Source organism: Felis catus, chromosome C1 (genome assembly GCF_018350175.1).
Source record: "Felis catus isolate Fca126 chromosome C1, F.catus_Fca126_mat1.0, whole genome shotgun sequence".
In the NCBI taxonomy this organism is placed as follows: Eukaryota; Metazoa; Chordata; class Mammalia; order Carnivora; family Felidae; genus Felis; species Felis catus.
Window position 1 is genome coordinate 148,289,990 of NC_058375.1, and position 16,986 is coordinate 148,306,975.

The 16,986-nt window shown below is 46.0% G+C and overlaps 1 protein-coding gene across 4 annotated transcripts in view; it reads left to right on the forward strand.

The window, feature by feature from the left end:
* The first annotated feature begins 8,206 nt into the window (after positions 1-8,206).
* Positions 8,207-16,986, forward strand: part of DAPL1 (death associated protein like 1) — a 114,548-nt gene continuing 105,768 nt past the window's right edge. For all 4 annotated transcript variants that reach the window (XM_045033848.1, XM_045033852.1, XM_045033847.1 and 1 more), the window contains exon 1: positions 8,207-8,694. In XM_045033848.1, coding sequence (XP_044889783.1) covers positions 8,498-8,694 — 197 coding nt within the window. In that variant the 5' untranslated portion in view covers positions 8,207-8,497. The remainder of the gene's footprint in view (positions 8,695-16,986) is intronic.

The following is a 16,986-nucleotide window of genomic DNA, read 5'->3' on the forward strand; positions in this document are numbered from 1 at the left end:
TTGTACACAGTTTTGTGTAACAGATTTTCCTGAAGGTTTCGTGGCCATAGAGGGTAATTATAGCACAAAGTAGGAAGTAAATTCACTCTCAGACAGACATCACTGTTCCTAATTTTGGTTGCTTCTGCTCACCAGCAGGGCTTTCCTTTCTAATTCTGTCATATGATGCCCCAGCCTTGTGCCATGACACTGTGCCCCATGCTTTCCTAAGAGCTCCCTCCAGACCACTGGGCCATCTCCTGCTAGTCTGTTCTTCTATCTTTTCATCTCTTCCCCTTCTGGATGCTAATAAAACATCACCATTTCCTAATTTCCAAAAGCTGTTTAGCCTTCTTTTGTTTTCTCTCTACCCATCCAGCTCAGCAGTCTACTATGGCGATAAATAAGCAATACACTGGGTACCCGCCACACACCAGGAATCTGGAGTCTGGCACCACACAGAATGAGAGACAGTCTTTCCCTTGAGGAAGATGAGGAAGACAGTCCTTTCCCTTGAGGAGCTCACAGCCCAGTGTGGCACATAGGCTGACATACACTTGCAATAGGAAATGACAAGGGAACACATTTCTGAGCATGAGGGAGGCTCCTGTAGTTGTGAGAAACAACAAATGTACAGTTCTCCCACTAAGAACAATTCTTCCTTCGAGACCAAAAAAAAAAAAAAAGAAAGAAAGAAAGAAAAATTGCATTCAACTTCTGACATAACAGGTGTTTTCTGTTATCTGTCCACTCTATCTGCCATGTGATTTGATTGCTCAGAGAGCTGTGTCTCACCTCTATGCCTGACACTCCCAGTAGAAAGGTCATTCCTTCAGTTTAAGGGATTGTATCCAGAAGACACATATAATCAAACATTGTATTTGAAAGAAGCACCTTATTAAGCTAGTTTTCAAACACTAGTGTTTATGAACATCTTCTGATGCATGGGTTAAAAATACAGCTTCCCTAGTCCTGTCCTGTCAGAGTCTGATTCTGAAGATATGAGATAGAACCTAGGAATCTGTGCGTTTAAAAAAAGTGTCTCATCTCCACCCTTCTCCCAGGTGATTCTGATGCAGGGAATCAGCTGACCAGACCTTACTGTTTGACCTATAGAGAGGAAAATGGGGGTGCCAGGGATCAAATTATCAATGTATTAGTTTCCTCTCACTGCTGTGACAAATTACTACAGACTTGGGGTTTTAAAACAACAAAAATTACAAATGCCAAAAGGTAGAAACAACCCAAATGTCCACTGCTGGATGAATGAATAAACAAAATGTGGTGTATATATACAATTGAATATTATTGAGCCTTAGAAAGGGAGAAAATTCTGATACACGCTATGACATGGGTGAGACTTGAAGACATTATACTAAGTGAAATAAATTAGACACAAAAGAATATTGTATGATTCCACTTTTATGAGGTACCCAAAGTAGTCAAAGTCATCAAATTCACAGAGGCAGAAAGTAGAAATTTGCCAGGGGCTGTGGGACAGGAGGAAGGGGAGTTATCACTTAATTGGTATGGCCTTTCAGTTTGGAATGATGAAAAACACTGGAGATGAATGAACATGATGGTTGCACAACCATGTGAATGTACATAAGGCCACAGACTGGACACTTAAAAGTGGTTAAAACAATACATTTTATATTATGTATATTTTAACAGAATTTTTAAAACTAAAAACCTGCACAAATCTGGAGGCCAGAGTTGAAAATCAGTATCACTGGGCCTCAATCCGGGTGGCAGCAAGACCACACTCTCTCCAGAAGCTCTAGGGAAGAATCCGTTCCTGGATTCTTCCAACTTCTAGTTGCTGACAGCATCGTTAGCTTGTAGCCACATCACTTCATGTTCTGCCTCCACCTGCACGTTGCCTTCTCTTCTTTCTGTGTATGAAATCTCCTGCTGCCTCTCTCTCTCTTTTTTTAAAGTTTTTATTTCTTTATTTTGGGAGACAGAAAAAGCATAAGTGGGAGAGGGGCAGAGAGCGAGGAAGAATCCCGAGTAGGATCCACGCTGTCAATGCAGAGCCTGATGCGGGGCTTGAACTTACCAACTGTGAGATCATGGCCTGAGTAGGATGCTTCACCAACTGAGTCACCCAGGCGCCCCTCCCTCTGCCTCTCTCTTACAAGGACTCTTGTGATTGTATTTAAGACCTATCTATTCAGATAACCTCCCCATCTCCAGATCCTTAATCACATCTGTCAAGTCTTTTTTTGCCATACAAGATAACATTCACAGGTTCCAGGATTAGGAAGTAGATATATTTGGAGGACCATTTTTTAGCCTACTACACACTCTGTCAGGGTTCCAGGAAATGGAGCCGGGGGGATGGGGAGGAGAAGAAAAGAGGGTCATGAGCCAGGATTTTAGCCACAGGAAGAGCAAATCCAGGGGAAGGATTGGCACCTTGGGCAGGTGAGAGCACTGCTCTGTAGCTTTCCAGTGTTGGGGCTGCTGTTCCAACCCAGCAGGAAGGGCCAGCTTAAGATGGGTCCACTCGTCAGGGTAGAGTGGTGAGGATGCAGTCAAGAGTCAAGGTCACTGTACAGCCTCACAGATCCTCCACGGCTAACCTGATAACCTGACGGGCACCCAGGCATTCCCACTGTTACATGCTCTGGGCTGAGAGGGGAGCAGGAAGTGACCACAACCTCTCTCATACCCATCTTGGACTCCATTGAGATTATCCCATGTCTGAAGGAAGGACAAAGAGCCAAATTTAGCTCCTACTGTGTGCCAAGCACAGAGCCTGGCTCTGTCCATACTCATCTAATTCCCGCCTCAGCTCTAGAGAGGGGTATATTAGCCCTCCTTTACAGATGAGCCACCTGCAACTCAGAGAAGAGAAGCAATTTGCTCATAGCATGTGTCTGCTGAGTCCCATTAACATGAAGAGCTCCAATAAGTTGGACAGACCTGCTTTTACATCCTGGCCCTGTACTTGCTGGCCATGTAGCTTTGGACATGGCCTGTCTGCAACCGCTCCCTCATCGTTAACCTGGGGGCTGGGTGGGGTCGGGGGGGAGCTCTGCTTCAGGAAGCATCTGTCTCGTGAGGTCAACTGTTATGAAGATAAGTGTGGTGCTGGGCATTTGGCATTTGGCATTTTTGCCAGATAATGAATATTGATATTCCCAGCCCTGCCCAGGTACATAGAGTAGAGCCTAGCTTGGGATCCTCTCTCCCCTCCCCAGCCACAGAGACTGAGGCAGGCATGTGGCCCGCTGAGCTGGCCTACTTAGGAAGGGGTTTTCTATACAGAGGAGCACCTGGGTTTGCAGCAAGTGGTCCTTTTTAGTTCTTGCCTTTCTGTCTCCCCAAGGACTCCATTATTAACCCTCAGCAGATAATTCCCCATTTGTTCTCCACTACCAATGCCAATGTGGATCTTGGTGGGTTTCAAGGACAGTGTTGTTCAGCTTGCTCAGGGCCTGCAGCAGGCCTAGCCTCACTCCAGTGCCAGCTGCAGACACAGGGCTGGCAGCCAGACCGGGAAAAGCAGGGAGTGACCCCATCCCTGCCTCCGGCCTTCTGGGGGGTTTGCCTACACAAGAACCCCTTTCAGGACCATGAATACAGTGTGCGACAAGCCTACAATTGTACGAGTTGTTTTAAAGAGCTTTAGCAAACACAACTGGCCCAACAATAGCCTAACATTGACTCTGGAGGTCACTAAGCCCAGGGCGCCCACAGGGAAACCACTGTGGCACTGCCTTAGTGATCCCAAGCCCCTGAGGCCTGGGTGGGCAATGGCATGGAGCTGACTCCCATAATTATGCTTTAGCTATACCTCACAATCACTCAGAAAGGAAGGAATCTGCCCTTTATTGAGCACCACTGTATGCCACCCCTGCCCTCCCCATCCTAGGTGAGGGGCCAGTGTCCTATAAAAATTCCCCATGGCTCTGCCCCAAGGCCTCAGTGAGGTTTTCCCAAATGAACCTCCTGCCCCCAGTTCTAGACCTACCTGCTCCTACTCAGCACCGTGCCTGTTCATTGCCAAGCACGTTCCTGTTTGTCATGAGTCTTACCCAAATGTAAACAGCCAGTGCATGCTGACTTTGGGGCTCAGGCCCAGCCCTCATGGCAGCATGCCCTTGGTCTCTTCATCGAAATTTGACAAGTCTCAAAGTTAATCCTTTGAAATAAAAAGTGCAGCAGTTACAGCAGTGTGCTCCATAAGGACTGACTGTGCTCATCTGTGACATCGTTAACCAAAAATAAATAAATAAATAAATAAAAGTACTCTTAACATGTGAAGGAGCAAACTTCCTTCGTTTTTATTACAACATTGCTTAGCATCTGCAGACCGTGGAGCTGCCAAGGGCCTTCCAGAGCATGAAGTCCAGCCCTTAGTTTTATAAACTAGGAACCTGCAGCAAGGATGCCCTCCAAAGCACACAGCTGGGACTGGAGTTTTAAATGATAGCCCCCTAATACGTTATGACTCCTGCTGACAAGATGACAACTGGGCTGACACAGCTGGAGACTGGAGTCCCCCCGCAGTCCTGTCCTCAAACGGGGATCCTGAGCCACAGCCCTGGACAAGTGGAAATGATCCACGAGAAAGTCGGGAGACGAAACTGAACTCACAAACGGGCACAGACTGATGAGGGTGTCTTCAGGAAGTGAGGCAGACAGGGAATCCAGGCCTCAGAATGGCTTGCAGGCCGGGAGGTGGGGTCTGAGAAGGGACTCCACCCCTGTAGGGTGACAGCAATGGGATGGTTAAGTGGTGAGAGGCTCTTGCTCCCTTCTTATAAAACTGACGGGGTGTCTATACTGCTCCACTCTACCAAGTTCAGAATCCACTTGTTTTCCTGTGAACATGGAGTAGAAGTTTATTAACTGACTCAAGGTTAATCAGTTTCAGAATCAGCATAAGAAGGTCAATTTCTGTAGGTGCTTACTAGTACGAAAAAGCTCCCACAGAACTGTCCCCCACCTCCTGGCCCACAGCTCTTCCAACTGGACTAAGAAGCCTTTTGCTTGTGCAGAACCTGAATTCACTGAAAAAAAAAGATTTATTTTTTACCTGTCTATATATTTTTTCAAGTTTACTTATTTGTTTTGAAAGAGAGAGAGAGCAGACAGGGGAGGGGCAGAGAGAGAGGGAGACAGAGAAACCCAAGCAGGCTCTGTTCTGTTAGTGTGGAGCCTGACTCAGGGCTTGAACTCACAAACTGTGAGATCATGACTTGAGCCAAAATCAAGAGTCCCAGCATAACCAACTGAACCACCCAGGCTTCCCTACATATCCATAGTTTTATCCTCCTGGCATGGCCTGTGTAAATGGAATAAGGAACTGAGGATTTAGCTAATTTTTAAAGTCCATCTAGCTCTATAACAAGCTGGAGGTCCTCCAGGGGGGACAGGTAGGTCAGTCGTCAGTCATCAGTCTTCAGGTCAACTCACAGATGGACCTATTACTCTGGGCCTCAGTTTCTCCAGTTACAAAAATTAACATAGAATGGGGAGCCTGGGTGGCTCACACAGCTGAGCATCTGATTCTTGGTCTCGGCTCAGGTTATGATCTTGCCGTTTACAGGTTCAAGCCCCAGGTTGGGCTCCATGCTGATGGCGCAGAGCCTGCTTAGAATTCTCTCTCTCTCCCCCCCTCTCTTTCTCTGCCTTTCTTCTCTCAAATAAATAAATAAACTTAAAAAAGATTAACATATAAGACAGAAAACAGACTTACCTAATGAAGAGTTATTTTCAGGGGCCTCCAACCTGCACAAGCGCTTTTCAAGACTTACAGTATATTATATTTCTAATTTTGTATTCTTTTTTTTTAAAGGGCCCTAAATTACACGTGCCTAATATTGTGTAAAAACCCACTCATCCCCAGGTATTGTAAAGTAGTTACTTGAGAGGCAGTAAAGATTCACAATATTTTGAAGAAGGAACCCAAACTCTGAAAGACTGGAAATCATACAATCTTATCTCGACTTTTGCCAGTTCCTTTGGTGTTTCCCACTTTTAAAGTGTTGAAGATGCTGGTATCAACAACAAGCAAACATCAGATATTCATCAGACATTCACGATTTTAATTGAAAAGCTACCGAGCTTTGGATGACAATGGTGTCTCTTATTAATGAGGCGATGAGGATTATTTTCCTTTGTGAAAAATAAAATGAGGCTCATACCAAAGTCAATTTGGCTAATTTCAGTTGGAATTGCAAAGGTTGTTTGAGGTTGCAAAGCAGGAGGCAGCTAGGAAGTGGAGAAAAAAAGAAAGTAGGAAAGGGTATGAAGCAGAGAAAGCCTGGGAGACTGGTCAATAGAACAGGAGAAATCCAACCCCTTTGCAAGCGTTCCCTTTGTAGCACAGAGAAAAACATCACCAAGCCTCTGCTAATGTTCTAAGCAGCAAGTAAGATCACAATCCAGAGACGAGAACCCCTTCTGTGCTTAAAGATTGACTACAGGACATATTATGAAGCAATGCAATCATTCATTGTTCATTCAACGCATGTTTGAAGTATTTGTTACTAGATGCTGGGGACATAGTGGTGTGCAAAACAGACGTGGCCCCTCATTCCAGTCTGAAGAGGAATATAGACAAGCACAGAGATGACTGCAACTCAGTGTGATTGCGGGCTTTGCTGCGCAGAGGTACAGGACATTACGGGGGGTGGGGGGGACACAAAGAGGGCCCCTGATCCAGATTTAGGGAGTCAGAGGAGACTTCTCCAGGGAAGTGAGAAACCATCTGAGACCTGCAAGATGAGTAGGCATCCACCAGAAAAAGGAATGGAAGACATGTTGGAGGCACAACAAAGAGGGATACAGTTCTGTGTTCCTGAAGCACTGTGGACCAGGTGTGTGTGGGGTTGTGGGAGGAGGTTGGAGGAGACACGAGTTAAACAGGTGCTGATCCCATAGGTTTTGAAAGCCTTAGTAAGGCACATGGACTCTGCCATCAAGGTAATGGGAATGGCTTTATGAACTCACTCAGATGGTGTGGGGAGTGGACTAAAGAAAAGCAGAGGAGGAAGATCAGTTAGGAGACCATGGCAAAGATGATAAATGTCTTGATGGAGGGAAGTTGCGGCTGTAGGATACAGAGATGTATATGGATTCAAAAAATATTAAGAGGTACAATGGGTGTGCTTTGATAATTGGTTCGAAACAAAGTGTGAGATGGCCAAGGAATCTAGGATGACCTCAGGTACATCTGGCTTGAGCAGTCGGGCAGCCAGATGGTAGTCATTTGGAAAGACAGTGGCTCCAGAAGGAACACGTTTAGTGCTTCTGAACTGAATCGTCCATTAGGATAAAAGGAGGCTTCAGAACTCACAGCAGAAGGCCTTGTTGAAAAGCCCAGCAAAGACTGACTTATTAAAGCTACGGAAGTCAGGACAGAGGAGAAAAAGGGAAGAGGTTGAGAACAAGAGAAAGGATGTTTGGGTGAGAAAAGCAGGCTACAAAAACGGACATACAATAAAATACACACGTACAAAAGAGATACAAAGAAAAGATGCTGGCGTTACGTTCCTGAACACTTTAGCAGTAGTTACTGCTTCAGAGTGAGGTTGCTAGTGATTAGTATTTCCTTCCCTTTGCTTGGCTGTATTTGCAAGGCTAACAATTGCACAATAAATGTGTGGGGCTTTTTTAGAATGAAAACAAAAGCTATTTTTGAAGAATGGCTATGTAGTCGAGGGAAGATTACTAAAGGGATTGTGATTTGATCCCTCACAAACTTGGTTGCCTATTGAGATCACTGGCCCAGTTTAAAAAATACTGATCCTGGATCCCTCCAGAGATTCATCTGGAGACTCTGGTTAATTGGCAGGAGGTGTGGCCTGAGCTCTGGAGAGTTTTTCTTGCTCTTCAGGTGATTCTAATGCCAGCAACGATGGAGAATCATTAATTACTGAGAAGAGAGATCACTTTTCAGAATAGCATTCTTTATTAAAGTTTATTTATTTTGAGAGAGAGAGAGAGAGAGAGAGAGAGAGAGAGAGAGAGCAAGCAGAGAGGGGGAGAGAGGGAACCCAAGCAGACTCCAAGCTGTCAGCTCAGAGCCCAACGTCTGGCTCAAACCCACAAACAGTAAGATCATGACCTGAGCCAAATCAAGAGTTGGATGGACGCTCAATCAACTGAGCCACCCAGGTGCCCCTATTAGAAAGTTAATTAGAAAGGAGGAAGAATCTCAGGGAGAAGGTTCTTGAGGTGAAGCCATGAAGCAGGTTCAAAGGTTAGCGATGAGATGTGCCCCAACGGTCAGGCAATGTGTCAGTCATATGGTGTGCTCTCAAATGAAAGCCCGGTGTGGAGTGAGCTAAACTCAATCTGAAAGAAAGTTCCAAGAAACTCTGCAGGAAATAGGGGCACATTACATGGAAAGAAAACCTGAGGTCCCGTCAAGAACGGGTAGGCCCTGGTACTACACTCAGAGGCAAGGGCTTTCGCGTTCTGAGCCGTCGCTTTCAGCGAAGAGCGCTGTCAGGCCAGTAACTCTGCCGCAGACCTTCAGGTCCACAGAAGGCAGCGTATGGATTGCTCACTAACCCTGAGGACTATGTTTCGAACTATCTGCCATCGCAGGCTGGCAGTGGTTGCAACACAGCCCAGGCTACAGATGGCGATGTGCTTTCAGGAGCTGTGCTTCCAGAGGCTTGGGCTCAGAGGGGCTGCGGTGATGCCTCCTTCGAATCCTGGTCCCACCACTGATGATCCTTGTCTTCTTGGGTGAGTTATTTCATTTGTCTGACCTCACTCTCCTCACTTGTGGAAAAGGGGATAATGATACCTGTTTGATAGGTTTCTCAGGATCAAATACAGTAACATGTGAAAGCGGCTAGTAGGTTTTTTTTAATGTTTTGTGGTTGCCATTGTTTGAGATAGGAAAAGAAGGTGTGATAGCTGTTTGGGTCCTCCTGGACCAAAGCCTTTCTGCCTCGTTTCCATCTCTCACTTGAGATTTTCTTCATTCTTCTGTAGCTGGCTTCTAAAATATGGTGGCTAGAGCAGGCAAAATGTTTTTGTTTGTGTTTGTTTTTAGTAAGAGATGAATGGCACAGACCTAAAAAATGGTGGACCTAAAAAAATGTGAAAATGTAAAAAGCAGAGTTAACCTCAAAATTTCATCTTTTATGCAAAATAATTTGATGTTAAGAATTATCAGAGTTGAAACAGTTATTATTGACATTTAAACTCTAAGAAAAAAGGCAATGTGGTAAAGTGTGTGGGACTTTCACTTGTATTTCTTTACATCTGAGATGTCTTTGCTTGTAAAATTCACCATCACTTGATGTATCATTAAGAACAAAGAATGTTCCTAATTAAACTATGACACGATGCTTTCTTTCCTCATAGTTTTCCTTCTGATTGAAAGAGCTCTTTTAGATTAATTTAAACATCTGTTGTTACCACAAATCACTCTTGTACGTATCTAAAAAGGAAGACAGGGAAATAAATTGGTTAAGGTGTTCCGCAAAATGTATTCACGTTCAGTTGAACTTTTTAGAATCACTTTTAAGTCAGCCACGGCCATAGTTTTTCCTACAATAATGTCCTCCCGGCTTGCAAGTGAATTGATGATGTTTCCTTATTATCACCTGTATCTTTTTTTTTAAAGTGGGCTTCATGCCCCAACACTGACCCCAATGCTGAGTTCGAACTCATAACCCTGAGATCAACAGCCAGATGCTTAACCAATTGAGCCACTCAGGCACCCTCACCTGAATTTTTTTTCTAGTCATTGGCATCTCTTTTTACAAGCTTTTTTGCCTAGCGTGTGATAGGCAATCCTTCTGTAACTAAACATAACTCAGTTTTATCTACTGGTGGATATATCCCTTTCTTGAGCCCCATAAAGCTATACTTCTCAAACTTTGATGTTCATACAAATCACCTGAGGATCTTGTTTAAAAGCAGATATAAAATAGGTCTGGGCTCGAGCCTGAGATTCTGTCCTTCTCACACACTCCCAGGTGGGGCCACACAGCTGATACTACAGTCTGAGTAACAAAGCTATAACACGATTGGTTCAATTGGTTACTTCTTTGCAAGAAAGTATAGAGGTATGGTTATTCCTCCAGTAAATGTTTGTTTCACTAACAGCAAACTTATATCCTGCTATTCTGTTTTCATGCCCTTCTGTGTACACAATTTTTCATTTCAACACCAAATTATAGTATAATCTTTCAAAACTTATGTAAATGGCAGTGAAATTCAACCGAGGTAGCCCCAGGGATGCACATGATTGCAGAGTGAGGAGCTAGGACCAAGCCAGTAAATGCTGTCAGTGCTGTGCCCCAAATGCGGATTGTAAGGGGCACCCCAACATCAGAGATGCTAAAAAGTACAAAAATGTGCAGCTTCAGCTGATGGAAATATGGAGAATCTGTTGCAAATTTCTGTACTGTTTTCACTACTGTTCTTAGGGTTTTTTTTTTTTTTCCTACTTAAGAAAATGCTGTCCTCAGCATTAGGAAGCATGACCGAGAACAGTAATAATGCCAGTGTGTTCTTTAGTGTCTCTGTTCTTAAATTTTGGCTTCAGCTATGTAAATGGCATCCCAGGATGGAAGTTCAGTGTGTGAGCCTTGGTGATGTATGTGTTTACAGCTGACTTCTCGGGGGTCAATCTCCTGAGTATTTGTCGAAAAATTTGTTGAAAACTCTGAGTCCCCCAACCTTCTGAAGCAGCATCCCCAGGGGTCTGATTTTGGGGAAACTCTTATCACCAAGTCCCCCATGAAAGCCTAATACCACTCAAGCTTGAGAACCATTGGTTTAGTGTCTTCACACCTTGCTGCAAGATTCGGTCTCTCAATCTCCAGGTAGGGGGCACCTACCATGCACCAAAAAGAGAAACACTAAGTGGCCTGGCACATCTCTCCCTGTGCTCTGGAAGCTTACACTCCAGATAGGTGAGGAGAGAGAACACTGTGCTGTGGGCATTGAGAAGGAGGATGGGAGAGGAAGAAGGTTGCTTCCAGTGGATATGAGGACAGAAGGCTTTATGGAGAGGCACCTGGGTGGCTCAGTCTGTTGGGGGTCTGACTCTTGATTTCAGCTCAGGTCATGATCTCGTGGTTCATAGGATTGAGCCACATGTCGGGGCGGGGGGGGGGGGGTCTGTGCTGACAGTGTGGAGCCTGCTTGGGATTCTCTGTCTCCCTGTCTCTCTTTACCCCCTCTCCCTGCTCACAGTCGCTCACTCTCTCTCTGAATAAATAAATAAACAAACATTGAAAAAAGAAGAAAAGTCTTTATGGAATGGCAGGAAATGTGCTGGGTCTTGAAAGATGGATGAACTTTGGATAGGACGGGAGAAGAAGAGGGCATTGTAGGCAGGTGATTTAGAATAAGCAAAAGCAACGAGGCAGGAAAGCACTAGTCATGCTCCAGAGATCAGAGTAGACTGGGTATTCTAAGAAAATGAATCATGTCACAGAATCCTATATTTTTCAGAAAGCTTGACAGAAGTAAGGCAGTGCCCCAGGGGAGCTTGGTCTCTTAAAGCTGGCCTCTCCATTTAGAGTTTTAGAATTTGTTTACTCTTCTTTTTCTTCTTTCTCCTTCTCCTCCCTTCTACTCTCTTTTCAAATTAAGACAGGAAGGCCCCGGAGCCTTCATTTTTTTCATCAGTACTTCAGGCTGTGTTCCTCCTCCCCTTCTCCCTGGCTTCCCCTGCCACTCAATTTGCTCCTGCACTCACTCCTCTGTCTTACTCCCACTGCTGTCCGCTGGTGCATGAGGAGAAATGCAAGCACACTGCAATATTAATCTCAGCAAAACATAACTAGAGAGGAAATTTTGCTGCTCTGTTGCAAATAGCATATGGTACCTCCCCAAAGCCAAAAGAAATGATTTTTTAATCATCTGCTGTTCAGGATTATCCACGCTCCCTTTCCTCGGCGTGGATAATTGAGGGTTGGCCGTATTTGGATTTCAAAGCAGTTTGGACTTCATTGAAATCCAAGGCTCCCAGTTTGCACCCCACACTCAGCGGGCATTCGTGCCTGTAATTAAATTGATCTGTGAGAGGAGGGCCACAGAGGTACCTCTGACGTGAGTGGTCACCAGAGAAAAGACGATTGGCATTTTTATGTTGCTCACGTGGAACCAAAATAATAGCAACTGCTCTCCTTCAGGAGAGAGGCCCTTTGTGCTCTGGGTCTGGTGTTATTTTCTCTAAACATTTCAGTGTGCTTTCCAGGAGGGGGAAAAAAAAAAGCCCTTGGTGAACTTGCCACCTTTTAGGAGGACTTTACTATGGTACCTGCTGGGTTTCTGTGATGCGAACAGAAATGTTAGAGATGATTTGTTTTTAAGATAGGCAACAATTGGCCAACATGTGCATATAGACACAGATACACATAGACACATAGACCGGGAGCTGAAATGCTGAATAAAGGGAAATCTCCATATAGCATGGCTAGAAAAATATGTGTGTTCTCTGCATTTTGTGCAGGAAGGAAAGATGGGCAGCCTCTTCTAGGCCACATGGGGCTCAAGGAGCAGGAGGTGTGTTGTTTCAGAGCTTTCCCTGGGTACAGGGGACGGGAGGGGAAAAACAAGAACCTGGGAGTCAACCCTTCACCTGGCTGTGTTTGCCACCTAGAGAAGAAGCAAGGAAATGTTAGGAATGACGAGATAGGAACACGCACAAAGGGAGCACTCGAGGATGTCCTCAGCAGCTACGGAGGCTCCACACAACATTGGGCTGAGGGCTGAGATGAGGAGGCCCAGCAACAAGGTTGATTGAGTGCTCAAGGCCAGCAGTGTGTTCTGTGGCTGTCCGGGAAGGGGGCTGCGCTGTTGGGCAGAATGACACAGGAAGGTCGGAGCACGACTGTGCCCCTTCCCGGTGCCCATCTTTGGGGGGTGCGTTGACTGAAGCCCCCTGGGCACTTGCAGCAGTTATCCTCCTTGTTGGCAAGGGTGCCCTCCCGGTGGCCAGCAGCCACAGAGAGCGTTATCCCGAAGCCCACTGCCTGCACCAACGCACAGGGGCAGCCCCCACACTCCTGTTTGAGGTCAGAAGCAGGAAACCGTGCATGTGTGTGCGTGTGTGTGTGTGTGGTGCCCCACCCCTTCTTTATTAAAGTCCATACTAAGGAGTCAGGACCATAGGACCAAATCACAGGACACCAGCCTCACCTCCATCCTCTCCCCACTGCACCACTCCTCCGGGGCCACCTTCCTCTTTGTTTTGCTGGCTGGCATCCGCGGGCCCATTAGAATCTTCGATCAAGTGCTCAGGGCCAGCAGTGCGTCCTGTGGTCAGGCCTCCCTCCCCTGTGGACCTCAGACCCGCTCCCCATTTCCCTGCTTCACACCAGAGGAACTGCGCTTCCTGCCTGTATCTTCCGTCAAGACTCCCTGCACTCTCAGGGAGCTCATTACTGAATATTTATGCACCCTGCCTGTGCCCTCAGCACCACACAGACGCTGAGAGACAGCAGCCCTGCACTGCCAGCTGGCTCACCACTGAAATGAGTGTGAGGAAAGACAGCCATCCAAGGCATCGCTGCCCTGCCCTCCCCAGAGAGGACAGCCGGGCCATTTTCTTGATTAAACCCACTAACCACTCCTCCCGACCTCTGTGTTGGCTTCTCCTGACCACCGTGGTTACTGATTAAAAAGACGCTGGATTATTTTTCTTAGAAGAAAATTAAAACCGTGGGATGGGTGATGGGGAGAGAAAGAATGAGAGAGAGCCCTTGGCTGCGATGCCCTTGGTGAGAACCATAGATGACTCAGCTCTTCTCCACCCTCGCAAGACCCAGCCCCTCCTCCCCCCCCCCCCCCCATGTCCCCATCACCCCTGAGGCAGCCCAGCGGGCATGTGCCTACACACCCAGTAAGTGTGCCTATCTTGGGGGCAGAGCCACTCTGGCCCTGCTCTCACTGAGCATGTGTCAATTCCCCCTGAGTGTCAGGGGCTGTGCTGGGTCCTGAGTGCAATAGCAAGGTGTCCCCGGCTCCCTTTCCTGCAGGAGGCTGGCCCCGGCTCCCCCCAAGTGTGTGGGGGAGGGTTTCAGGCAGCCCCTCTCTGGCTGTTCCATCCTGCAGAACAGCCCATGCATCTTGCTTTACAGACTAGAGAACCACAGCTCTGCTCAAAAGCTAACGTGTGTCCCTCTGGCACAAGAGCAATGAACTGTCCGCTGGCAGCTCTCCCAGCAGGAATGAAAAGTCTACGCTTCACATGAGGTTTCCTCTAAAAAATAAATAACACAAATAAGGCACACCCTAGTGTTTTCCATCTGTGTGCCTGCCTCTCGTTGGCCTGGACTCTTGACTCTCGTTGGAGGTGCTGATGAAACGCATAGGGGTGTCTCAAGGATTTTTGTCTGGGGAGCCTTGGGGGGGCATCATGGTTGAGGGCAGCCCTGTTTATTGAGCATACTTCATCTGAGAGATGCTGATGGGGACTGCAGGAGGGTTAAACCCTCTCCTATCACCCCCACCAGTCCGTGGCAGTACCCTTTGTTCGTGAATGAAGCCAGCCCTGGGAACCGCAAAAGCTGCATCCTGGCTCCAGCTCTCAGCAGCTGAGGGTCTTTGCACCATCCCAGAATTGTTCAAAGCCTCGGGATTCTCACCTGTTGTTAAGAGATTGGGGTCAGACCACTTCTCTAAAACCCTTCATTGTGATTCTGGGGCTTGGAGGAAGGAAACAAGACTGAAGATACAGTCCCCAACCCAGAAAAGGCTAATGATGGTCAGAATATAGCTCCAAAAGAAAAAAAAAAAAAAAACCTGCATGAAACTACTACAAATGGTCAAAGCATGGAAAGTTCATGCTTTTTGTCCCCCAGAATCTACCCTCACGACTTCAGGCACCAGCCTCTAATCTCCGTGTGAGAAGGTTACAAGGTTCCGCTTCCAGGGATGGAACCCATAATTTAAAATACTCCTAAGTCTTGCCACTTCTTACCAGTTCTATGCCACCCCATGGTCCCAGACACTTGTCTATCCCTGCTTCCCCCAGCCCTCTCCACACTGCAGGGGGTTGTTTTATATGTGTGTCTCTTTAAAAATGAGATATAATCACAACACGTCATTTGATACATTTATATATTGTAATATGTTACTATAGTTGCATTAGCACCTTTATCATGTTACATATTTATCATTTTTTTTGAGTTGAGAGGAGTTCAGATCTAGTCTCTTCATAACTTTGAAGTTAATCATCAGTATTGTTGACAATAATCACTATGTTGTACATTAGATCTCCAGAATTTATTTACCTGCTAGTTGTAAATTTGTATCTTTAAAGCATATCTAATTCCCCCATTTCCCAGTCACTGGTAATCACCATTCTAGTCTGTTTTTACAAGTTCACATTTTTAAAAATTTCACATAGGCAATCATACAGTATGCCGTTCACTATCTGACTTATCTCATTTAGCATAATGCCTTGAAGGTCCATCCGTGTCCTTGCAAATGCAGCATTTCCTTCTTTCTCGTGGCTGTATGATATTCCGTTGTAAATATACCGATTTTCTTTATTCATTCATCCGTTGGTGGGTCTTCAGATTGTTTCCATAGTCTGGCTATTGTGAAATATACTGCAGTGAACATGGGGGTGCGCATATCCATTCAAGATACTGAGTTTATTTCCTTTGGATACACACCCAGAAGTGGGATTGCCGAATCATGGTAGTTCAATTTTTAACCTTTTGAAGAACCTCCAAACTGTTTTCCATCATGGCGGCCACAATTTACATGCCCACTAACAGTGCACAAGGGCTCTCTTTTCTCCACGTCTTTGCCAACAATATTACCTCTTGTCTTTTTGATGACGGCCATTCTGACAGGTGTGATGTGATGCCTTATTTTAGATTTGATTTGCATTTCTCTAATGCTTAATGATGTTGAGCACCTTTTCACACACCTGTTGGCCATTTGTATGTGGACATATTTTTCGAACATAACTCATGTTGTGTTGTGTCTCTGCCCTTTTGGAAAGACTCCAGACTTGTCACCATGGTCAGAAGCCTGCAGAGCCCAGTATAACATGGCTCTGCCCCTTCTCTCCCCCTCTCCCACTGCACTCCGCTCAGTCCATGAGACTCTGACTATATGGACCTTTGTGGCTCTTCCTTAATAAGCCTGGCTTATTCTGCCTCAGAGCCTTTGCACCTGCTCCCGACGCCCAGCATGTTCTATACTCAGATCTTCTTCACGCAGCCTCTATTCTCATTTCATTCAGACCTCTATTCAAATGTCATTTCCTAAGAGAGGACTTCTCTGACCATCTTCTCTAAAGCAGCACTCCACCCCCACCCCACTTCACTCTCTACCTTCTTATTGTTTTTTTTTTTATAGCTGTCATCATTTCCCAATTTTGTATCATCTTACACAATGTACTTGTTTGTTTTCCATCTCTCTTACTGGGAAGAAAGCCCCAACAGGGTAGGGGTCTGATCTCTTATCCCTACTATGTCCCCAGAATATACAATAGTGCCTGGCAGGATGGCAGGTGCTCACACTTGGTGAGTGGGTGAGGAAACGAGTAAAGTGGATTCAACGCATTCAATGTCCCAGCCACATTGGTTGGTTCAGGGATGGGCAGGTGACTTAGCCTGGTGTGGGCAGACTGAATCTGATGAATGCCAGGATGCCAAGTCGCAGGCACACGTTTTTCTCTGCTTCCCTGAGTGTTGGGATGGTGAGAGGCTGAGGCCAGAGCTGCCAAATGTATCCAGGAACAGGGTCTCCCCGGGGGGAGAAAGACCAAGGCACAAACCTGGTGGTATCCTTAGAGCCCTGAATGAAGCCATGCCTGAAACCAGAACTTTCTATGGACTTTTTTAGCCATCAGCCAATACATTTCATAAGCATTGTGTAGTTAATCCTCCACAACACCAAAGTATCTCTGCTTCCCCACATTTTCCAGATGACAAAATAAGGAAAACGTTTGAATGACTTAGTCGAGGTCACACAGTCAGGTTAGGGCTCATCTTCATATCTTCTGACCACGATGCCATGTGGTTCTGCCCATTGCCTCAAAGGGCCCTT